The sequence below is a fragment of the Bombus flavifrons genome, chromosome 11 (genome assembly GCF_040668555.2).
Source record: "Bombus flavifrons isolate JBK064 chromosome 11, iyBomFlav1_principal, whole genome shotgun sequence".
Lineage (NCBI taxonomy): Eukaryota > Metazoa > Arthropoda > Insecta > Hymenoptera > Apidae > Bombus > Bombus flavifrons.
This window is the reverse complement of record NC_138452.1, coordinates 9,559,372-9,584,211: the sequence shown is the minus strand read 5'-3', so window position 1 is coordinate 9,584,211 and position 24,840 is coordinate 9,559,372. Positions and strand designations below refer to the sequence as shown.

Sequence of the window (24,840 nt, the reverse complement as noted above, 5' to 3'; positions counted from 1 at the left end):
TACAAAATGATTTTACGTCATAGGACGATATTTTTACATTCTTTACAGTATTTTTTTTTGTAGTCGAACCTAGATAAATGCCCATAAAAAAGTCTGCTGCTGCAAGGTTGCAAACGAGAAATCGTGGGACATCCATCTTGCTTCTGGAGAATATTAACACGAACACTACAGTTCCATTCCCAAGCATGGCGAGCAGAAATACTACCCATACACCACAACGTAGAGTCCACCAGTCGAAGAGATCCTGGCAGGGTAGGAAAGGACCTGTAAATCGCAACATATTTCAGACCTTTTTTAATACTGTGATTAAAAAGTTCTCGAATGTCTGAAAAGAAGCTTGTGATAGAATTACCAGGTTGAGGTAGGCACTGTACGTGAGAAGGCAGTGTTCGAGCTGGTTGGGTAGCTCGGCTGTTCTGCTCTTCAAAATAATCCTCAACGTATGAGGGCAGGTTACCAGGGTACGTAAAATCTGAACCAAAGTTAGCCCAAAGTTCATTTATTTGCGAGCCAAATTTGTCGGTCATGTTATCTAGAACACGTCATCACTTCAGTGCTGCAAAGTCGTTTTTTTCATTTTTTTTTTATTTGATTTGAACGAATCGATGATCGAAGAGAGATATTTGGATGATTTCTCGCGTAGCAGAATGTGTGTTGTCGTGAACTTATGCCCTTTTTAACGATTCTCTGAGAATCTTCAATTAATGGCGAATTTAAAATAGAGTATATTGTAGTTTCTCTTGAGTATATGTTTTTGAGCTTTACAAGATATTCTTACGTTCATTGAAACAAAATTTTAATAATATGTGCAAAGAAATAAGCTGTATTAATAGCAGTTAATTATAGATGGAAAGTTTATTACATAATAATTATTTATGTTTCTTATTAATATTTCCGAGCAATAGAATGATTGATATCAAAGAGTTAAAAAGAGGAAGTACAGAAAAATGGAAAATTTGTCCATCAATTTTAACCTTGTTAATTGTAAAATTAATTTTAGATTCGCCATAGATGATAGTCGAAACATCATGTAATTTGTTTCAAGTGGAATACTTTATTTCTATCTTTGAAGCGTTTAATTCTCGAATGTCGAAATTTGTTTATCCATGTGGAAAAACGGTGTTCGCATGTGGATTGTTGGGAATGTTCTCAAAACTTGTACAGCTTGAATTTTCACTGAAACAGTCTTAAACAACGTAAATGAATTTATGCGGCTTGCGCTTTGCAGCATTTCAGTGTCGATCGACTCATAAACTAAAATGTAACAAGCTGAATTTTTAACAGGATAGAATTGTTTCACTGTTACGATTCATTTATTACTACAATATTGATGTAGATATCTTCATCATTTCCGTTACAATGTTCTCATACGATAGCGATCTCCGAAAACTTGTTACTTTCTTCATCTGTTAGTGAAGTATTTTGATACTGTTGTGAGAGGTGTCATGATAAGATGATTAGTGGCAGTGAGTAAAATAATCAAAGGAATCTTCAATTGATGCAGTTCAAACATATTTATATGTGTTTATATTTGAAGGTGCAAAAATACACAGATTGCAACCGTGATAAAAAATACAGAGATGATAAAAAGGGCAAGAAGGAACTAGAAAATAGAAAACAAGAGATTTTTAATTCAATTATAAACTTATATAAGTTTTAAAAAAGAACGGTAAATATAATCTATTTATATAGATTTGTATTTATAATTTTTCTATTGAATATCTTAAAAAAAGATTGAAATGTCGATAGAAAGATAAAAGGATTTCTTGAAAGAATAATGATAAATATAGAACAAAAGGAAATGTCGAACAGTATCAACTTGAAGGATCCAGACCATGAAAGCTCGAAGGATTTCAACCGGGGAATCAGTCGATTGAGCTACTTACTAAGCTGTGGCCAGATATCGGTAAAGCTCGAGTTCCAGAGGATCATATCAAAATCGTTGTCAGTGGGGAACAGGATAGACTCTTGAACGGAGGACTTGGTCACCGGATCCTCCACTTCGACCGACAAGAACGAGCAACAGTGATAAGCGTACGACAGTACCATCGTTTGCACACGTGGAAACCTTTCGGGAGCCGGGAATTCTCTTAATGCTGGGTTGTTGAACGTCTTGAGGTGTAACAAGCCTGACAGTCCTAATGTTGGCAGTGCTGGAAATACGTTATTCCCGAGATTTCTGAAATTTAAAAAATACAAAATAAATGTATAACGTGTAATAACAAGCCAATAAATACTACTAAGGAAATGTGTTAAAAAAGAATAAAATTATAGAAAATTAAAAACCCTGCTTTTACTTGAAATATCGTACGTTTAGTTTAATTTTCTTTTTCATATAATAAATCACGAAAAAAAGGATAAACTTAACAAAATTTTTACTCTGCTCTTCGATTACTATTTACTCTATATAATTATACATAGAATTGTATATAGAAGATAGAATACAGTCACGGTTTTTAAAGTAAAAATGCGGTTTCCTTTGACACTCACAAATCCTCTAAATGTTTCGTCTCTTTAAACGCATCGGGATGAATATATTCGATGTAATTGCTCTCTAGATCCCTGAAACATAAAGTCCTCTTTTTCAAGACGATAACGGTGAACTACCTACACGGGATTAATTGCGAGAGACGACACTTACAACACCTGCAACCTTGACAACCCGACGAACGCGTCGCTTGGGATCACTTGCAGCTTGTTGTTCGACAGAAGCAGGTCGTGTAACATGTTCAGACCTTTAAACGGCTCATCTGGCAATGAAGGAATCACGTTACTGGCCAAATCCCTGGAAAGAGAGATGTTTCCTTTTTATGTATAAAATAAATATTTAATTTTGCGAACTTCGTATTTACCTAACTACTTAATTATTGTTTTCTTAATACTTACAGAACCCTCAGTTCGCTGCAATTTCGTAAATTTGGCATCTCCGTTAGAAAATTCGATTTCATGTCGCTGGAAACGGTTAAAATAAATTTCAATAAATAAACAATCTCGATAGGGGAAGAAATAACATTTTTGAAATAAATAATCGAACGATTTTTATAAAGGGAGAATTCGGTGTAAGGTCGAATTACGAATTAATTATCGATAGAACCTGATTTTATTTTGAATCGATTGAAATTCTACCCACTTTACATTAGTACGGCAATCCATTATAGTGGAATCTCATTTAAGATACCTCGGATTAAATCGATATGAAATAAATTACCATAACACAATTTTATTATAATTTATTATTATAACTTTATGTTATGGTAATTTCTTTCATATCGATGTATGTGTACCAGACAGTTTGATGCGGCACAACGAATTTATACGCCAGTTTAACTTCATCAATTTCTCATCGTATTATAATTTAATTTGCCATTAATCAAGTTATATCGACGTGCAATTAATTCGTTATAATAGAATGCTGTCTCAACCGCATTAAACTACCACGGTGAATACTTCAGTCTTTGATATTCTACATCCTGTCGTACGTTTATTTACATTAATCATTCGCGTTACAATCGAAATTCACTTACAGACTTTTCAATTTTGGACACTGCTCGCACAAACTTGTTGGAACGCTTGTCACTTGTGCGCGATCTAACCTCAATACCTCCAACGATTTTGTCCCATTTAGATTCGGGAATATCCGTAATTCTTTCAGATTCGAAAGAATCCTAGAAAATAATTTCTACGTTACATTTCTTTTAATAGATTTGGATTCTATTTAGCGATAAACTGGCAGATTTAGACCTTAGTTATTCTCGACTTGGAAATTCACATGATATTGATCCAAAGGAAATATTTTCTATTTACATTGTTAAAGCATAATATAAAAGCTTTCGACTTAACTTCGTTTTGAAGTATATCAAATTTCTGACTTTCTTTTATAATACATGGTCGAAAGTTGAAGTTCAACCAAATTTTGTTTTCTAAATTTGTATCTGTATTTATTCCTCAAACACGTTGTCCCACACGTATACCAAATTTAATTTTTTAAATTCATTTATTTCTTTCTCTTTCATTGTCCTTCCTCCTCGAGAAACAAATTTAATTATCTTCTTTACCGACAATACGCGAATGTTTTTTAAAATATAGATACTTATTTTCTTGTATATCAATAGTCTAATTATTCCCCGAATCTATTATTATAATTATGAGATCTCTGATGGAAAAGAGTCCGATCTTGGTGTCTGACCACAAGAATCGCTATAAGATTTATTTATTTTTAAGTACAGTTAGCTGTTTTTGACGAGTATACTCGTCGTGAAGAAACGGCAATATTTTGTGTTATAACGAGCTCTGTCGGTAATAAAATTAAAGAATAAAACATCTTAATTCTATATTATAACGAGTATACTTGTCATCGTTTATTTTTTGCGACACGTTTTAGATGCACGCTTTTCAAAGTTTCCAAAGTAGTCGCAACGGCTAACTGGTTAACAGCTGACAAATCGTCTCGAGAAAGATCTATACTCACAATTTACGGAGCTTGCGTAGATTGCGGAAAGTGTTGCCGTGTATTTCCTTGATCGGATTTCCGCGTAGATCGAGCGACAATAGATTAGTGACACGCTGAAAAACGTGTTCCTCCAGTGTTTCGATCCGGTTGTTCGACAGGGACCTACGGAACCGACGGAACATACACGAATACGACTTTCTTGGCTTCCTTCCCTTCGGTGAAAACGGAAAACAAAAGGACCGGCGTCGATCTCTCTTTCGCGGTTTCGCTTGTTTCAGCAATTTTTAAAGTTTTGTCATTATCTTCTTAACCATACATCGGCAATAGAAAAGCAGAAAGATCGAAGAAAAGGATATTCCGCGGAATCATAACGATCATGATCACTCTGCATAAATCGCTTTGATCGTTTTAGCTTTGGATGAATTTTTGGAAATTTTGCGCGTGATATTATCGATAGTACATACATTGAATTTTTGTTCCAACATTCTTCGGTTCTGATTTCCAGATAAATTACGATTCTTTACTTTCTTTTCACCGATGAGAGACGAGTTTCGTTGATTCGCTTTTTCCTCTCTTTTTTTTCATTAAAACACGACATCTTTGTCCTATTTTCCTTTGCGAAGGGAAGTTTGTTCGCCGCAGTAACAAACTTTCAGTTAAAAAACGAGACAAAAGATAAAGCAGGAAGTTAGATGAAAAAGTTTAGAAGTCTTTTTATTGTTCAATTTAAATCTCAAGGTGCGGCTCCGATAAGATTTCCCAGCAATGCAGAGTGATAATGGTTGGTACGATTAGGCGAACAATTTTCGTTAAGAAAACGGGAAATCTCTCATTATGGAGATAAAATCGCGATGATATAAGTATCCGATCGAAGGAGACGCGGCTCGATAAGGAAGTAGTATTCATAGAATGTAAAAAAAAGTTGTCAAATTACATTTTACTTAATCGATGCACACTTACAGGTCTTCAAGGCCAGAGAGCTTAACGATCGCGGTCGGAATTTTTGTTAAATAATTGTCATCGAGCTCCCTACAAAGCAGACAGAGAATTACAACCTTAAAAAAGATCCGCGGACACTACACGTGATCCCTTTTTATCTTTTTTTCTTTTCTCTTTTTTTTTTTTTTTTTTTTTAGCACATAACGGATCATCCGGTCTCCGTCTTTTTTCTTTTTATTATTCGAGCGATAAATTCTCTTACGAACACAGAGTAATCTTTCTTTTTCGTTTTGCTTTTTCTCTCTTTCTTTTTCTTTCTTATTTTTCTTTTTTGCAAGAATTTTTGGTGCGATTTGTGGAACACTCACAATACTCGAAGGCTCGTTAAGTTCGTAAATGCATCGTCGGCGATCGCGTGCAAATGATTTCGTCGAAGTAATCTGGAAAAGACAGTAAAATACGTTTAAAAATGTGTGAAAAAAACAAGCGACAAAATTGTTGTCGGATAAACGATGGATATATTCGTATTCTTGACCAATCTAGCGAATTGTTCTTTTATTATCGTTCTTACGTTAACTTTCGTTTCTTTTGTCTAACGACGCGCACCAGTCCAGTACAGTTCAGTTACTCTAGCGGATACGTTTGATTGTAACGACTCTATTCTAGAAGCGTTGTATATCGATCGTTGCATTCCCATTAAATAGATTTGTTCTATCGTTCTAACAATCGTAAATGGACAATGTCTGAGTTGTTTCAGCGTTTCGAAGAAATTAGGCGTTACATTTATCGTTCGTACGATGATGCACGTATTTGCTTGATTATCGTAACTTATCGAATAAAGTAATAATTAGATAATTATTGGCGCTTGATGGTTTTCGATATATTATGTTCACCCAAAAGTTTCTTTCGTTTCGTAAAGAAATAATAGATGCACCACATTTTTTCTTTTATACTGTTTTATTAAATTACGTATGATTCATTTTGTTCTATTATTGTGTTGGCAACCAAGTGACTGCGGATTTTGTCATTGCTAGCTAATGACAAAATCCGCAATCACTTAGTTGCCAACCCAATAAGACAAAGATCACAGCATTTGATAGGTTAGGCTTCGTGTTTGTAGAAAGATGCATTGTTGCAAAAGACATATTTGTAAAAGAAAGACACTTTTCGGGTAGTCTGATACATATTATTAGATACGTACACTATTGCAATTAGGGCAAGATTACTGCAATTAAGGTATAAATATTGTTGTTATTTCTGTATTCAGAGGTAGGATCACAATAGCTATTATTTTATACTTTGGATAAATCTATCACACCGTTCTGAGTCGAAAAACCTTTATTGCACTTTCTTACATGGACTAGGGATAAAATCGAAAGAACATCTCAAACCTATCGATTAAATCTATCGATTGTATCTGGAACTAGCTTCTAGTTACTATTTATTGTAACTAGCGCATCTGCATTTGGATGGCGAGCACGAGCTCACGTTGTCATTTTCAATAAATATATATATTGCAATAGTGTACGTGTCTAATAATATGTATCAGATATATATATATATATATATATATATATATATATACGTATGTATAAGGGAAATCTATCATTTCCTCTCTGTACTTACAACACTTCAAGATTGAAAATTCGATGGAAGGCACGGGCTGGAATGTCTGTTATGTTGTTGCTCGTTAGGTCTCTGCAACAATCCAACGAAAAGTGCAATGAATACAAACACCTGTATCAATACATACTATTAAATATATTGTTAAAGTGATAGTCACGAACAGATCATAGATAGATAGAGTGAAAATGATCGTGGTAGCCTGTCGTTTCAAGCAAAAGGAATAGAAGAGTAGAACTGTTCGTCGTGTTTGTTCCCTGCTTTTTTGCAATTATTACACAACAGCCGGATTACGAGCGACGTAAAATTGTAATAGAAATTCTGACGAAGTTACGTCCAACACGTTATTCGTTGGTCTGTTATCCGCGACAAAAATGGAACTTGCATAACACAAAGCGTATATATGGTAATTCGATGGTCGAATTAGCCGAGATATTCGATAACGATAAGGGGAATTGTTTGTAATTTTTCTTTTTGTTTTTAGCGTCGTTTATCCCGGTCCTGTTATATAACGTAAATATAAAGTCAGGAGAATAAAGAGGAAGGAGAAGACGGGTAATGGAACGAAGAAAGAAATGCAAATAGTACGGACCCGTAAAACTGAAAATTTATTAGCCGCCGTCACGTACGTTCTGTATTTTCAAGCGTGAACCGTCGTCAAACGTTCCTGACGAGTCCTCTCCTCTGCTTAGCTGCCTCCCCAATTTCACACCCACCTCACGAGACAGGACAGACGCGCCGAGTTTACGACAGACCGATTCTACTTCGGTGCGCTCCTCTAGACACCCTCTACATACCGGGTGTCTCAAAACCAGTTGTATTTCGTCGTTTCGTCGTACCAGTTGTCGGTCCAACGAATTTTTACGTATCTCGTCGTTTGTACGTCGCATCGTCGTACGATACGTTGTGACGCACAAGCGTGCAGCAATTTCGATAGAAATTTCGGTTTTCTGTTAGAGAACGATATCTTCATTACCTTCAACAATACGAGGAAATATTCAACGCGTTCGATGCGGATTTCTCGAAGGATTAAAATTTAGGATAAAATAAGGATACAAATTTCTTTCTATCCACTAAATAGAAGTTTGCTCTACTTTGATTATCTCACACGCTTCTACGTATTATATCATAACACGCGTTTTGCAGACTTTTGGAACTCGGAATTGAAAAAACCCCAAGTCAAAAATGCGCGTAAACATCTGCAATTTGGTTATTAGTATCTCGTCGACTTAGAGTCACTTTACCAAAAATCGCGCGCTGTTACTGTCAATCGTAATGAAAATTGTACGAATATAATTTATACTATTAGCTTGTCCCAAAAGTGTCTTTCGCTATCTGCGCGCAGCTGCTTCATCTGACGACGTTTATACGTAAACGTGGAACCTAATCTGTGAAACGTAAACGGAACAGGTTAATAGAAGAAAATGGTCAGCGCATGATTCAATGAAATGATAATAAATTTAAAAATAATAATAATAAATTCAACAAAAGAGAAAATGTTATGCAACTAACATTGCCTTACAAAACGAAAGAAAGCTTTGGGACAACCTAACGTAATCATTGCTCGAAAGAAATAGAGTAAGCGTGAAAATCGTATGGTGAGCATAGGGTAGGAAAAATGAGAATTCGTAGAAATTTCCATACAATTACGTTTGTATGCCATCCCCCTCGTTGCGATCCAATCACCGTGTTTTACGGCGACCTGCAAGCTGGATACAATTCGGCGAAGCGTAAGCTTCTCACGCGGCAACAGCAAATCTGGGAAAATTCTGTCGTTCGTCGTTTTAAATATCGTTCGTTTTACACGGCCGTAAAGTGATTTTCCAACGAACGGTGGTCATATTATCCTCGGTATAGTATCAATTACGTGCTGGTTACCCCTTAACGGCCGCATAAATTCGCCGATATCGAGCACGCAGCCACTTGAACACCACGGATATAGAATGACTGTTCGAGTGCATCCGTCTGTTTAAATGGCTGACGCGTGACTCGACGATTTATGCGCTTAGTGTCCTGGCTTCTAGAAGCAACACCGGTATTTTCGCTAATTTCGATCGTATTCGAAGCTTGACGGTATCTGGCGAAAGTATTCCAACGGTTACCATAGAAGACACAACGTGAGGAAGATACAGAAAATGAAATACAACGTGGATAATATCGTGCTCGCTAGGTGAAGCATCTTGAAATTTTATCGGCGCTACCCAGCGAGACGCGACTACTGGCATTGCTGTTGGAAAAATTTCAGCTCAATCTGAAAGTATATACAGGGTGTCTCTGATTTAAATGTCGAAACTTTAGAACCGTGTATGAAGGCGATAAACTAAGAAAAGAGAGAGAGAGAGAAATAGAAAAAGAAACAGGGAGAGATTTGCTGTTTTTGATAAATTTTGAAGAAAATCGCGAATTATTCGTCTTATCGTCGTTCGAAATTCTGGTCTGTAGCAATGCGAGCGTTACGTCTAACAATGACTGCTCTAGATGACTATTTTATGATTAATAATATATTATTATAAATAATAGTAATAATCGATGGCAAGACGAATAAATAGATGTAAATAAATAAGCTAAGAAAAGATTTTTGTTCCTTTTCTCTCGATTTTCTCCAAAACGGAGCAAAAGAACGAGCAAATCTCCGATGGTTTTCTTCATCGATACTTTGACCACCGATTGAAGTCGATAGATTTTGACAGAGAACGAAGAAATACGTCGAATGGTATGTAAGACAACGTATAAGAAAATAGAGATGATTTCGAAATCTTTGAAACGCCTCCACTTTCGGAAAAAACACGTGCGCCACGTGACGTATCACTCGAAACCGTTCGAATTTTCCTAATGAAAATCTTTTGCCTATGTTCTACCGTTTTAACGCTATGGCTCGTCCCAGTCGCTGGAAACATCCTGTATACTTGCTACACTCGTACAATATATAAATATCTTGTTGTGCATCTCCTAAGTACATTTTCAAATTTGTTCCAAACTTTATCGATACGATCACGACAGCCGGATCTCGTTGCGGTGCTAAGAAAATTTCGAAATGTTCAATTTCAAAATTTCAAATGCTCAAATGTTTTTACGAATTTAAAACGCTATGTGCCTTCTTCTTCCCCTGTCTTCCATTTTCTCTATTTCTTAATCGAACGTCGAATGAAGAACAAAAAAAATGAAGAAAAAAAGAAAAAGAAAAAGAAATGCAAAAGAAAGCGAAGCTCCGTTGTTCCGTGTGGTTTCCGTGTGGCCTGCGTGTTTCCACACATCGATCGAGTTAACTTACGCAGGCGCATCCGCGAATTCTGCTAAACTTATGGAATACAAAGATATTATTTAACAGGATGAAACTTCCTGCGGATTCATTGATCCGTTTCTTTACTTAATTTCCGGCATTCCAGAGAATTCGATTTCGTCGATTCTGTCTTCGCGATACGAATCTTTTCGAAGCGTACACGCGTGTCTGCGCCGAGCAAAACGTCTGCCGTCGAAATTGCTGAAAAACCGAAAGCGGAGCGAAGTTTTATTAGATCGGGGAGATCGCGCGGATAATATGAAAATTGCTTAAATCGTGAGACGAATTCTCGTTGGTTAAGCTGGATCGATCGTACGAAATCTTAAGTGGAAGTGGAACAAAAGTGATGTTTTACGAGAACGTGAAGAAAAAGAGGGATATCGTGAATGGTTGCTCGAGCCTAACGAAGTGAATAGAAATCCCATAACGTCGGATTTCAAACGAATCGAATTTTATCCGAAGCGATACAAATCCGATGACTTCATATACACACACGTTACCGATTATCAGATTATCAATTATCGATACAAGAGACAATACGAATGATACAAGATATAGATTTATACAGGTAGATAATCGTATAGATTGTAGGAATAGACGTATAAGTAGTTGTATGGACGCCTAATAGAATTTTGATTATGGAGCAGCGATTTTCGTGTAACTTTCGAAAGCAAGTGATTTTTATGAATCGTTTCTTTTGGACTAACCACTGGTCGTATGGGGCTACATCTTCTCCCGATGAAAATACATAGTTTTGCGGTAGAAACGTTACCTTGTTGTTTCAGGTCTTTCGTTTATTGTAGATTATACTTGCGATCATTTTTAACGAGGTAATCATTGTTGGCTTAGGGAACATAAAGCCACAACACAGTCATCGAAATACAAAAGTTAAGAAATTTCCTCTTTGTACTTTAAAGCTTGTTGAGAATTGTAGATTTTAATTGCCGAAATAAAAGTAAAGGAACACTAAGATTACACTTAGGATTTATATTAAAATAGTTTTAGATTTATTTAATAAACAATTCCTAGGATCTTCGTCTCAGCACTTTCTTTGTCTCACCATCTTCCATACCAGACTGCTAACGGAACAGTTACATTCATCTGTTTTTCGAGACACTGTGCACACACGTACTTGCATACACTCATATTCACATATACGTGTCACTACTACAAGGCCAATTTCGTCTAGCACAGAAAATTATACATATCTCAATAAAACTATAAAAAGGTTCAGTCCCATCTAACTAGTAGTTAGTTCGAAGAAAAATCCATAAGAATCAACGTTCTTTTATCTTCTGGTTCTGCTCTATTTTGCACGTGTTCTGTTTCGATATTCGTAGCTGGAAATCGTCGCAAAGGATACTAATCGTTCAACTGCGTGTTTTTACGTAAACGCGTATTTCTATGGAGATCGTTGAAGAAACGAATCCTGCATAGAGGTGTGTTTCATCCTTTAAATTTCATAACGACTACTTTACTTCGTACACTTTTTTATATCCACGCATATAATACGCGTATCCTGAACATTTTCATGTTTACAAATTTTCCACGGATGCGTAAAAATTAATTTTTACCAATTACTCATAATTTACGTAGTTTGTACGAGGATCGTTTGGAAAGTAGTTCCAGGTCCTCGTTTACGCACAGAAAACATGCAGCAAACGATGGAACGAAGTTACAGAAGGTCGCCTAGCTTTGTTCACGTGTCGACGTAAATCATACGAAATTTTATGTTCGAGCAACAAACGTTATCGTATCGTTTCGTACGTTTTAAAATACCGTGGAGAGTTAAAAGTCCCACCGATAACGAAGTGCAGTTTCGCCGCCGCGATTTTCTGCATTCTGAACGAGAAGAACGTGAAATTGAAGAATCGAGTGCCGAGAACATTTTCAAGGATACGTTTCGAGTTGGGCCAACGTTCACGAACAGATGTACTTGACTTTTACCTTCTGAAAGGAATTCGCCATCGAATCGCCGTAGTTTACGTCTGTTTGATAAGATTATGGACAAATTATCGAGAAGACGACGAGTTAGAAGAGACGGGCGTTCGACGAGTATGAGAAAGCTCGTGGCAGAGGAGCTGGAGAACGCGTGTGCCACTTCGTTGCAAATGACAGACGCGTGGAACCAGCTGGATTGCCATCTTTTTTCATTTTCCAGAATTCCAAGAGCTTGCGAGTGGACAAACGATGATTTATGGAACGACGCGAAACGATGGTTTCGCGAACTCGACGAAGCTGTAGAAAAATTGGAATAAAAAGTGTTCGAATAAGGATAACGATTGCATTGAAAGATAGCTTGGTATGTACGTGTGATGAAGTTAGCCATTTGTATAGAGTTACGTTAATTCATCTTAATTATACTTATGATTGTAATAGTTTGTAAGTTAGAAATAAGATTTGTATGGACTATAAGGCAGAAACAAGATGTATATGTCCACAAACAGAGACAGCGTGTCTATGGAGGCAGATAAATAAAGAGATAAATTCGTATGCTAAAGGTACAAATGAAGACAAATTTCCAGGGTGCATTTGTATGGTTGTTACATGAAATTGGATATCACGTATTTCTGGACGACCATGGTAGTTGATGAATTTTCCAAGAAATTCTTTTCGCTTAACACTTTGATATAGCGCTGACGATCGATGAAGTATCTAAGAAAGAATACATTCTTGCATAGCGTTTAGTGTTTAATTCGGCATGTTTAATTTTTGTTTTTTATTTCGAAGTATTTTACAATCAATTCTCATTGAGAATTATAAGTAAATTATTCTGGCGTGGTACTATAACGTGAATAATAAATGATTATCGTATGTTCGATTCTAGCTGAATCTAATGTTTAAATCTACAGAGTAATGTCTTTTTAGTCTGCGGATCTGATCCGTCGTGTCAAGTAATTTGGTGGCTGTTAATTCTTATGTTATATCTATTACTGAATTTGAATATTTCTTCTTTAACTGTAGGTATCTTCAGATCGCGATGTATCGTTTCGTTGGCAACATACCAAGGTGCATCTATTAAGGATCTTAGAGTTTTTGATTGGAATCGTCGAAGAATTTCTATGTTGGAATTAGTCGCTGTTCGCCATAGTTGGTCGGCATGTTTAATGGAAAAATATTTCACAGAATTTTTCAGTAGCAAAAGCGAAAACTTCGAAGGAATTCAAGTATGATAAACTATTCTTGTCCTTCGAATTATGAAGCTTCCTTCTGTGCTTCTGATTTACGAAGCAGTCTTCTACGATAATGGAGGAAGTGCTGCATATCTGGAATATCAGCTTGTTCAAGTTGAATAAAAAATTATGGCAGAGGATGGAAGAACGAATAAAACCACGTTTTATTTATATTTATTTATATTATAAGGGAAATTAATAAACTTTGACGTTTCAAACTTTCGGTAACAGCGGAAAAAGTATATGAAACTTTGGTCCGATTGAAAAATTACAAAATATTGCCGTTTCTTTATGACGAGTATACTCGTCAAAAACAGCTAACTGATTAAGATAATTGTCAGTACTACAAAGTAAATCGCATAATCTACCCGTTCGTGTATTAATTCTACGGCTTCGTGAACAATTTTGCTACTACTCTCGAGAGTACAAACTGTGACGTGAATTTTAGGCTTTTAATGTTTCGTTTTAACGTTACGAATTCGAGATTCCAAAGAGAAACCTACCGAGGAGGATGCTGTAGGCCTCTTTCGCGATGCGAATTACGAGGACAGAAGGGATGAAGAGTGCAGTGTTTCTTGTGAAATTCGTGAGTACACTGTGAATGTACTGGTTAATGAGCGCAAAAGTTACACCTGTATCTATTGCAAGTAAATTTGAAGACTTAGAACTGATACTTATCAAGTCTAGTTCCTACATTGTGCGATTTTTGTGTCCGATTAAATCGTAGGAGAAAGTAATTTTATTATCATCTCGTTTTTTAATCAGTCACCGTTTGACGAGTATACACGTCGTCGTTTATATTTATTTACACACTCTGCGATCTGATCCCATGAGAGATTTCTAAAACTAAATAACAGTTAATTGGTTGAACTTATACAGCGAAGGTAAATTGGAACATCGCTGTTCCGAATTACATCTGCTTTACCCTAACGAAATCGTTACTTTTTTTTTATTTTTAATTTACCGTAAATTGGCCTTTTGCTGCAGATTCAGTTCAAGAAATATCAAAGTTACGATTCGTCGGCCAATGTCTTTGGTTAACAAATCGTTCGCTCTTATCATTTGCGGTGTCACGAGTTAGATAAAGTTAGTAGCTTTTTAGGTAGTTTGGTACTCGAAATTACCAACAGTGTTCCAAATGCGCTGCACTTCCTCTATCTACTCTAATACGGTCTCGTAGCTTGACAAAACAATAACATACATTTACGCCACTTTTGCACGTTGTTTCGCTGCCTGGCGTTTAATAGCTCGATTAACCCCGTTCGTCACGCTCATTACGCTAGAATGGTAGAATGGAAAAGCTACCTCCGCTGGAAACAACGTGCCCAAAATCAAGCACGAAGCCGAATCTAGGTTAGATGGAATGCAAAGAATCGAGCAGTATCGAGTTTTATCGGATCTTTATGGTAATCGACGAGAAAAACTTCCGAAATTAACCGGGTACACTCTCCGAATCCGTTTGTTCAATGAATCGTAACTGAGCGCAACTCTGACCTATACACTTGGTTGGGAATTCATATTGTAGGATTTTATTATTTATTTATTTAAGATGGATTAAACAGGCGTTGGTTAAACAGGAAACGATGGTTATTTAACGTGAACTAAATACAGTAATGTGCTATAAGTAAGACAACTAAATAATTAATTTACAACTTTCGTCACCACGGTTCCAACGCTCTCTTTCACGCGGACCACACTCTGTCGACAACGCTGACAACACTCTGACTTCTCAACTCACACTGACTGTTAATTCGTCTTTCTCCCTTAGCATCCCTTTGTCTTTTCAAAGGCCAGGGTCACGTAGGTCCTTTCTCAGAGTAACTGTTCGACCGAAGGACCGACGACAAATTGATGGACCTGTCGGCACTTCGGCTTTCTCGCGACGTTGTTTATGGTTCAGCCGATATCTCTTAGGCCATTTGTCTACGATACTACAATATGTACACGATTCCACGGTTTAACCAGTTGTTTGTCGCGATCTCTTTGAAAACTTTGAAAAACGTGTACCTAAAACGTGTGGCGAGAAGTAAGCGATGACGAGTATACTCGTCGAACACGGAGTACGCGTGGCTGTTACAACATAGAATTAAGTTGTAACGAAACGACTGCTTTATTTGTGAGTTTTATTACTGACAGGGCTCGTGAGAGAAGAAGAAAGGAAAAAGACGAATATTTCGCGTAACACGCAGCCAGCGATTGCCCGATCCGAAAACTTTCCTTCGTAATGCTTCCCCGTCAACGGCTGTTTTTCGTTCGAACGATGACCAGACACGAAGAACAACGACGTTTATGAATTTCAAAGGACTCGGCCCCCATGGTCGTACGTTTTCATAATCGCCACCAATTAATCATTCTGTCGGCTCTCCTTATCCGACCTGTTTCACGCTCGGCTAAGCAAACATCGATCCATCCGACACAGGCTCGAGATGAGACTCGTCGAAAACGAAGCAGAACGAAAAGGATGCATTGATTTTTCGCGCCGACTGAACGTCGCTCGAATAAAGAAGAAGAAAGGAAGAAAAAGGAAGAGAGAAGAAGAACGCGAACTCTTTGCAAGGTTTGCCTTTCTTCCAGCATCTTTGCCTCGGTAATGAAAGTTTTTTAGCTCCCAAGAAAAGGTTTCGCGGAGTTTCAGGAAGAGGACAGGAAGGTTGTTTGCGTTCAATGGGAATGTTCGGTGACTTTTTCAAGAGGAAGTTTCGCGGAGGGGATCGTTTGCAAGAGAGAATCCTAGTTTCTTGAATCGGAGGAGAGAAATGGATGGCGAACGCTCGGAGAACTTTTCTTTCGCGCGTCTCGTGTAGCGTGGAGCATCGGTGAGCCACGGATAGGAGTTTATCGTAACGAGAGACGCGTTTACGCGGAACTAGCTGCTTCTTTCTCTGACAATTTATCTTCCTTGCCATCTCTTTAAACGCCTCTTTCAGCAGTTAATTGAATTTCAAAAAACGCTATGATAACGCTACATCGTCGAAGAAACGACGAAATACTTCGCGGACAATAATGGAAAATAATCGAAATAAACATGGAATCGTTGTCGGATAATCCTAGAAGAATTTTTACGTTAAGTGGCAATATTTTCACGAAAGTGGTAACTGCCACGCTTCGCAATAAAAACGGTACGTTAGATACAACGTTCTCGAAAAATGGCTTTTATCGATCGCAATTTTTTCCGACTGGGTCGAAAATAAAAAAAGAGAAGAACAGCGAGGAACAAGAGGACCCGGGAACGACGAGGGATCGGTCATTTGGAGGCGGAACGGAGGCGGGTGTCATCGTTATTCCAATCGTAGTCGTCTCGCTACTTTTCATCATAGGTTTATCTCGGTCTTTTTTGGCTCTTTCTCTCTCCCGTATGTCGCGTTGTTCCACAAATAATGCAGTCTCGGTCTTTTTTACGAGCTTACTGCAGTAAAAGGGAAATGATCCCCCTACTGTGTTCGAACGATCGATCGCTGGAGGGTAGTTTAGCCGGCTCAAGGACTATACCGATTTTCCATCCGCTTTTCATTATGTTATCGTAGCTTGAGTCGAACGGGGCGATGATTTTCTGCGAAGGGAGAAAAGACACGAGCAGAAAGCCCATTGTCGGTATAATATTTCTGTATCAAGTAATATTTAAACCATTCACGGACTGATCGTCGCCGTAAATTGAATAAAACAAGAATTTAAAAGAAAACGATACCCGATCACGCTAACCTCGGAAGATAAAAAAAGCAGGACATAAACTTTATACTTTAGTTTCATTCAGCAAGATATGAGGTACACGTTCGGATAATTTCAAGCAACCGATATAGTTATCGAACTTGCGGCGACAAGAGACGTTTAAAAGTGCCGTAATCGAACGTTCACGGTACTTACAGAACGTATAATAATCGCCATTGAGAGAATTTTTAATCGGCGCGCGTACGCGGCTACGGTATTTTTAAACGTTACATATCTGTAAATTCGGCAAGGATATCAGTTACTTAAAAATATCTGAACGTGTATAGTACCTCGTATCTCCGACAATTAGCAGAACGCGTGTATCTTTTCTTTTTTTGTTCTTTTATTCTTGCGTAGTCGGCTATCATTTTTTAAAGATATTCGCTTTACTCGTTCCCTTTTAGTTTAATATTTGTCGACACCGTGGAAAATCTATAGGTAAACACGCTGTAACGATAAAGTCGTTTTCTCGATGTTGTTTCGTTTGGTGGAAGCAAAATTTCTGAATTCCAGGTTATCCCGAAGTCACAGAGTAGCAGATCGTCGAATTCATCCTGTACACGGCCACAACTCCGTGAAATTCAAAATTGATTCCTTCTTGAAAAATATGTTCTTTTTTTCTATATGAATCGATTAAGATTCAAATAGAAAATTCAAACTTACAGAGTCACGGATAATCACAGATCAATATGAAGACTGTAAGCAAAATTATGCAAGTGAATCATCTATTCCTAATCCGATTGTATTTAATAAAATAAAAAGAATTGACACAAGTTCGTCGCTTTGACTTTTGAAAGGCTTTAGAGAATAGATCGTTTCATAAATTTCGTCGTGTTTCTTGCCTGGATTTTAATACGACGTTACTTTAATTCGTTAATGTAAATGTTACGTTAGTTTCATGATTTATCAGGGGAACGATCCTTCAGTTCGTCGTACGTTATTTATTTATTACGTTATTATTTATCCTCGATGCTTTGAAATATTATTATTATTATCTTCATCAATATCATAGAACGATTCACGGTCAATAAACGAGCGATCTAGTTCCAGCGTGTACGAGAATCACGCGGGTTTCGCTAGTGAATGACCCGCGATTTGCATGACACAACTACTCGAGACCTCGCTAATTTAAGACGATGCATTACGTTCGAATGACCTTACGTGGCTGATCATTGAACTCGTTTCAACGTACGCTATTGTGCCATGAATGAACATGTACGCTATTCTATGGAAAAAGTTTTACATAAAACGAACGAACAATTGTACGCTATTTTATTTAAAAACAATAGTCTTACGTAACACGAATGGAAATCTATTCTATTCTATCTAAGAAAAGTTTCATACAAAATGAACGAGGATTTGTACCAATCTATTTAAAAGAAAAAAAAAAGAGTTTTACGTAGAACGAACGAAAATCTACGCTGTTCTATCTAAGAAATGTTTTACGTCAGACGAACGAATGATCTACACTATCCTATAAATAAAATAAATCTTCTGGACAATCTCGACGAAGGATAATTCGCGCGTACTCGTAAACAGACGCAATATATTCTGCGGAACGTCGAACAACTTTTCTAACAACGATCGCCTCGTTCGCGCGAGATATTTCCAAACAACGAGTATGAACGTTAATGAAAATGTGTGGAATAAGAATGAAGCTCGAACGATTCGATACGTAGCCTGACGATTTAACAAGTATTTCTACGAAATCGACCTGGCATTTAATATTAGATTCTTAAGTCTGTGATTTATCTAACTGTGAATTTATCGTGTTTCGGGTTAGCCCGCTGTAAATTTAGTATCGCGTGATTTACGATATGGATCTAAGGAGAAATAAACCCGCGTCCAGAGAAAGCGCGTGTCTGGATCGAACAATTAAAAAAAAACCTACTCACGAGAATTAATGCGCCATTCTGTTCCGACTTCTAAATTTACCGTCAACGTTCGCTCGATAACGACCCTTATATTACACCGGGTACAACCATTCTGGTCCTCCGTATTACGCCATACGATCAAGATATTAGATTACGCGTATCGTGCAAGAGAGAAAAACGCGTAACAGCAGTTGGAAAATATCCGAGAAGAGGAGGAGGAGGAGAAGTCGCGATTCCGCATCGATTTCGTTTCCCACCGATGATAGAATTCACCAGGACAGGGACCAAGTGATCCGTCTTCTGTTTATGACCGGTCGTTTTTCACGAGAATACTCGAAAACTTTCGCGGTGATCTAAAAGCTACCGTATGACAACGGGCGATGTGTTTGGCCAGGAGTTTCTCTATCTACTGGAGATCGGTTTCGCGTCGGATGGACGAATTAGAGGATCCACGAAGCGTCGCATGGCTTCGTAGACGCGTATTGGGCTGGTTGCAGTGGCCAGTGGGACGATCTGTGCACGATGAAAAGTCGAATCTTACGATAATTTACAATTTCGCGATAATATCACAGATACTCGAAACGCACTGGTACTTTCTTCTTGAATGGACAGGCTAACACCAGAACTACCGACTGTCGAGACTGTTGAAGTGGTCACCACTTCTAAGAAAACTCTACATCTGGTCTTTTTAGTTTTCTCAAGCACTGAAGCCATCGACAGCGTGTAGACAAAAGACTGCGACGAAGTCAGACCATAAACGGTAGACAGGCGACGTTGACTTCGGGGTTTTCAGTTATTGGGTAACACAGCTAGCGTGCGGATCTGGACCAGCTCAAATTGTATTCTTACTTATAATTACACCTCTATTTAAATATATTTTCTGCCTTACAATTTATCCACGAGTTTTCTCTGTTTACACATCGAATAACTTCAACAGCGACGAAGCTATTTCTTCCAAAATCGGTAAGAACCACCGGTGTTTAGAAAATACGTAATAATCGAATACTTTTATATTTATCGATTTATTACTTTCTTACAAAAGGAATTCCACGGTACGTGGTACGTTTTTATTAGACGAAATATATTATACACAGTGGCACAGTGATCGCTAAACGAGGCTTGGCACGTGTATAAAATCGTAGAACCAGTCATTTTCACTGGTGCGGTAGTTGTAGCGTCAGCATCGCGATCGATCCGGAATTTTCCTGATGATCGACACCGTTGTATCGAACGATACGTAAAAATTCTAAGAACGCGTGGCAAGTTGTACAAAACGAGGTCGACGATTACGGAAGAAAAGCAATTTTTGTCGAATGTCGAGTTTTAATGTTTAATCGTCTAACGTCTAATCGTAACGATACCATTCGTCGCTTGATGAATCTTCGAGGCTGATCTCCTAACGCTAACTTGTTCGTATCGTGTGCCTTTAAAGTTTCCGATATTTACAAGCGGATAAAAAATCGCGTTAATTATTATTCGCTTGTCTGCGAAGAGAGACGTTACAGCCTTGTAAAAAGATTATTTATACGATGTGGATGAATCATGTGGCCCGGTAAGTAGCAATGACGTGGCATTGGAAGTTTTCACGGGCGAAAGCCAAAACTTATTAACGTCGCCTCGCGTTAATTTTTCGTCGACGACAGTTGATAGGCATCGATCGATACGTCTGTTTCGTGAACGCAAGGATCGACGATCGTTTCTCTTCTCCCTCGCTTGCCTCGCTGATTAATTTCAAACTCAATGTCAAACGTACCACGGCAGAGGGAAATACTTAAAAGTCCCATTAATTTAACCGAGAGAAAGGAAAAGGGAGGAAGAAAATTCTTTTTTCCCCTCCTTATCGAACTCTCAGCAAACTCTCAAACTGCATCGAACGTGCTACGACGAAACGATACTTACAAACATTGCCAATCTGCTCTAACAAAAGAGAAGGAAAAGAAAAATTGAAAGAAAGAAGGGGAGCGATAGCTCGGAATAGAAAATAAAAAATCGTTTAACTCAAACCCGATCCAAACTCTAAAGATCTTACGTTTCATCCCGGACGACCCTAGTGAAGAAAGGAGAGTGCAAAACGATCGTTTGATATTCCAGTCACGCTCTCACCGCTGGTATTTGAATCACTTTGTTACTGTCCGAGAAAGTTTTCAATCGGATACCTTTAAATAAGCATGCCACTTCGCCCTCTTATTAAAGAGAAAGAAACGCTGTCTCATTTTTAACCCTTTTATTACTAAAGCTGACTATAGTCGATCAACTTCGTGCGTTCGTACGAAAGATGATCGTAGTCGTTCAGCGTCGTGCGATCGCTGTGCAATAAAGACGAGTACGATGATTTAATGTGGACGATTCGTAATATACTGGAGCTGACTATTGTTATTAAACCACGCGCTTTTTCTGCATAAAAAAATGGTTATGGATTGTACATTCAGTCTCGAGTGTATCTTGTATAATAAAGATGACCGTAATCATTTAATACAATCGATTCGTATTATAGTGGAGCTGACTATTCTTATTCAACCAGGTGCTTTCACTGCATAAAAAAATGATTAAAGGCATTCAGTCTCGAGTGTGTCTTGTATAATAAAGATGATTGTAATCATTTAACACAGTCGATTCGTAATATATCGGAGCTGACTGTTGTCGTTCAACCGCGTGCTTTCGCTGCATAAAAATATCGTTATAGTCATTCGGTCTGCAGTGGTTGTTGTATAAAGACGATGACAGTAATCATTTAATACAGACGATTCGTGACTAGAAGTCACTAGAAGTACTAGAAGACTAGAAGTGACTATAGTCAACTTTGTACTTTCATTGTGTGTAAAAGGCGATTATAGTCACTGCGCTACGTGTCTAAATATTTCTCAATATGCAGGGTGGTTGGTAACTGGTGGTACAAGCGGAAAGGGGGTGATTCTACGCGAAAAAAGAAGTCGAAAATATAGAATAAAACTTTTTCGTTTGAGGCTTTGTTTTCGAGAAAATCAACTTTGAATTTTCGCTCGGTACGCGTGCACTTTATCACGTCTCGTTATAACGGATCTCACTGTAGATCGTTGTCTCGATTGACGTTACTTTTTAATTTTTCAAATTTTTAAATTTTTAAATTTTTAATTTTTAATTTTTTAAATTTTTAAATTTTTGAATTTTTAAATTTTTAAATTCTTATTCTATATTTTCGACTTCTTTTTTCGCCCCCTTTCCGCTTGTAACACCAGTTACCAACCACCCTGTATATCGATCATAACGAAAGGGCTAATCGTTCGTGAATCGGCTAATCAATCAATCGAAATAAATAAAAAAAGTGCCCACTATTATTCAGATTATTTATTATTATGGCCAGATGGTCGATAGACGAGCGTAAACATCTAAAAGGAACGGTGAAGGACTATTAATCACGCCGGTCACGTCCATGACGTGGATCGCGTGTACATGACGTTATTGTGAAAGTAATTCCAGCGACCGTTGCCAAATTCGACCCATTTACCTCCACGGAAAAGGAATATTTTTTAAAGAAATTTTATTACGATCCCCCGTATAAATTTCGCCTCTCGGGTACAACGAGATACGATTTTTTTTATTCTCTGCTCTCATCTCCATTGCTCATATTGTAAAGCAGCACGAATACGTATATCGTGAGGGGAAAGTAAAAGCTGAGTCTCGAGATTATTGTTTCTTCGATTACAGTCACTCGCGCGCTTCGTTGGGCAAGCGGAGAACGAGAGTTTGCGCGATCGACACTCCAACGAACTGGAAGGATATTTTATTCGTTGTTTCATCGGAGAAGCAGTTCGTCAAACGAACGACGTCTTTTATATTCTATTACAACGTGTTCTTTCATTTTATTTCCTTCCATTTCATTTTATTTCATTTTATTAGATACGAAACTTTCGTTACATTGTACTCACAACTTTCTTTCTTCTTTTATGCGATCGAATCTCTTTTCTTTTCATTACAAATCTCGTATCCGATAGCTTACGTGTTATTCGTGTTCTTATGATTTTCTCTTAATAATTCTTCATACCGAAGAATTTATCTTTCTCGTTAGAGGCTAGTGTCTTTTAGACGATTAATTAACAGCTGCGTTTTGAATTATATTTACAATTGTATGTCGTAATTGCAGATATTTTTATTCAGTTTGTTATTCTTAACTATTTATCTAGAATGTTATTTAAACAAATTTAGCAGGTTTACGTAACAAGTATTTAATCACAAAGATGGTGATGAAATTAGGTCAACCGTAAGTGGAGTAGAGATTATGTAAAACTATGATAAGTAAAATTGCTTCGAGTTATATTAACTGCAAATTTCTCAGAAAGTTACGCAATTCCTAAGATCGGTCAGAGATTTCTCATTTGTCGATTATATTCAAACCTCGAGTCGTTCAGTAACGTAGCGACTAAATTTGTCGAAACACTGCTCCACGATACGTTATTTACCAATCAATTAAAGGTCACGTACGTCCACGCCGATACCTACTCGTCGCTAAATTAAATATCACGTACGTACAGCGTACGTGGACAGTATTGACCTATATAATAAATTCCAGAACTCAAATGTCAGGCGACATAAGGCTGAAAACTCAATATACCCTGAGACATGTACTACCATGCATACTTATAGACATTCCTGTTGAATCAAGTTGGAGATATCGCATAAAACCGACCAACAAAACTAAATAACGAAAGTCTGAGTACGAAGAGATAGTAAAATTTTGAATACGAGGTTTCATACAAGGAAACAACATATTTGCGATCGTACGAAAAGAAATCTTCTCAGCTGCTCAAAGTTAAACTATCAAAGTTAACTATCAAAGTTAAACTATCTTGAAGAGGCGCATGTAACGACAGGAAGATATTTTTACGAGATATTCGAGAATTATTATCTTTACACCATTTCTGGACACGATTCTTCATTCTCAGTGCAAAGGAACCAACGTCGAAGAATGCAGTTGGTTCGAAAGAATCCTCGTACCACGCGTCTTTCTTCTTTCTCTTTCTCTGCAAGATTGCTTTCGGCTAACGAAAATTTCGTTACCGTATCTGCTTCTCGCGATCGCACGTCGCTGCTTGGCATTGATAGTGGCCACGTAAATTTTACAGCAGAGGTTCGGCCGTTATTCGCGAAAGCGCTACGAAACCTTCTACTTGTAGCGATACAACCAAGGATGAGCGAACGTTGGTGGAAAACTAAGGCCAGCTTGATAGCGGTGTAAGTGGTAATTTCGCCATGTGACGCAAAACCCACGGAATTATAAATACACCAAATTTTAACAGGTAAAAATGGAAACGTAACGTAGACCTGTTTCTTGATTCGGTAAAAGCAAATTTGAAATTATTCGTGCCGCTATCAATGCCAAGCAGCGACGTGCACGCTGTAACGCGATGTGTTTGTCAGTGCACGCGCGTAGGAAATACGAACGGCCAAGGAATTTCTTCTTAGAGGAATTCTGCGCTCTCTCTCTCTCTTTCTCTGCCTCTCGACGTTTTACTTTTGATATTGTCGCGCTACAAATACCTTAATGAATGAACGCGATCCTACGAGAGTGAATTTCCTTCGAAATCGAGCGTTCTGCGCCAGATTCCATCGGGGTGACGAGTCGCGATATAGGTCAGAGCGAACGTCGTCTCTGGTTATCGAGATTCCATCGTGCACGAGAGAAAAACGGGGTAAAAGTGAAAGAAAAAAAGAAACGAGAAGAAAGAAAGAGACGAAGAGGAACAAAGAGGGGAGAGAGAGAAAGAAAAATTGCAAGACCGCGAGAAACGCGCGCAGACGTTTGCCAAATGAATTTTCGTT

At 37.7% G+C, this 24,840-nt stretch overlaps 1 protein-coding gene across 14 annotated transcripts in view; it reads right to left on the bottom strand.

The window, feature by feature from the left end:
* The window catches only part of rk (G-protein coupled receptor rickets), a 40,628-nt gene that overhangs the window by 4,482 nt on the left and 11,306 nt on the right, over nucleotides 1-24,840 (bottom strand). For 6 of the 14 annotated variants that reach the window (XR_011174399.1, XR_011174398.1, XR_011174400.1 and 3 more), the window contains 11 exons: nucleotides 7,016-7,087; nucleotides 5,758-5,829; nucleotides 5,411-5,479; nucleotides 4,469-4,612; nucleotides 3,525-3,665; nucleotides 2,887-2,952; nucleotides 2,642-2,785; nucleotides 2,491-2,562; nucleotides 1,887-2,179; nucleotides 353-532; nucleotides 70-264 (listed from right to left, as the gene is read on the bottom strand). Coding sequence is in view for 10 of the 14 variants with exons in the window: in XM_069122988.1 (XP_068979089.1) it covers nucleotides 70-264; nucleotides 353-532; nucleotides 1,887-2,179; nucleotides 2,491-2,562; nucleotides 2,642-2,785; nucleotides 2,887-2,952; nucleotides 3,525-3,665; nucleotides 4,469-4,612; nucleotides 5,411-5,479; nucleotides 5,758-5,829; nucleotides 7,016-7,087 (1,448 nt within the window). In the remaining 4 variants the exon portion in view is untranslated. Of the gene's footprint in view, nucleotides 1-69; nucleotides 265-352; nucleotides 533-1,886; nucleotides 2,180-2,490; nucleotides 2,563-2,641; nucleotides 2,786-2,886; nucleotides 2,953-3,524; nucleotides 3,666-4,468; nucleotides 4,719-5,384; nucleotides 5,729-5,757; nucleotides 5,830-5,960; nucleotides 6,335-6,590; nucleotides 6,908-7,015; nucleotides 7,088-24,840 lie in introns of those variants that run through there. The other 8 variants (XM_069122989.1, XM_069122998.1, XM_069122996.1 and 5 more) reach the window with 8 other exon arrangements.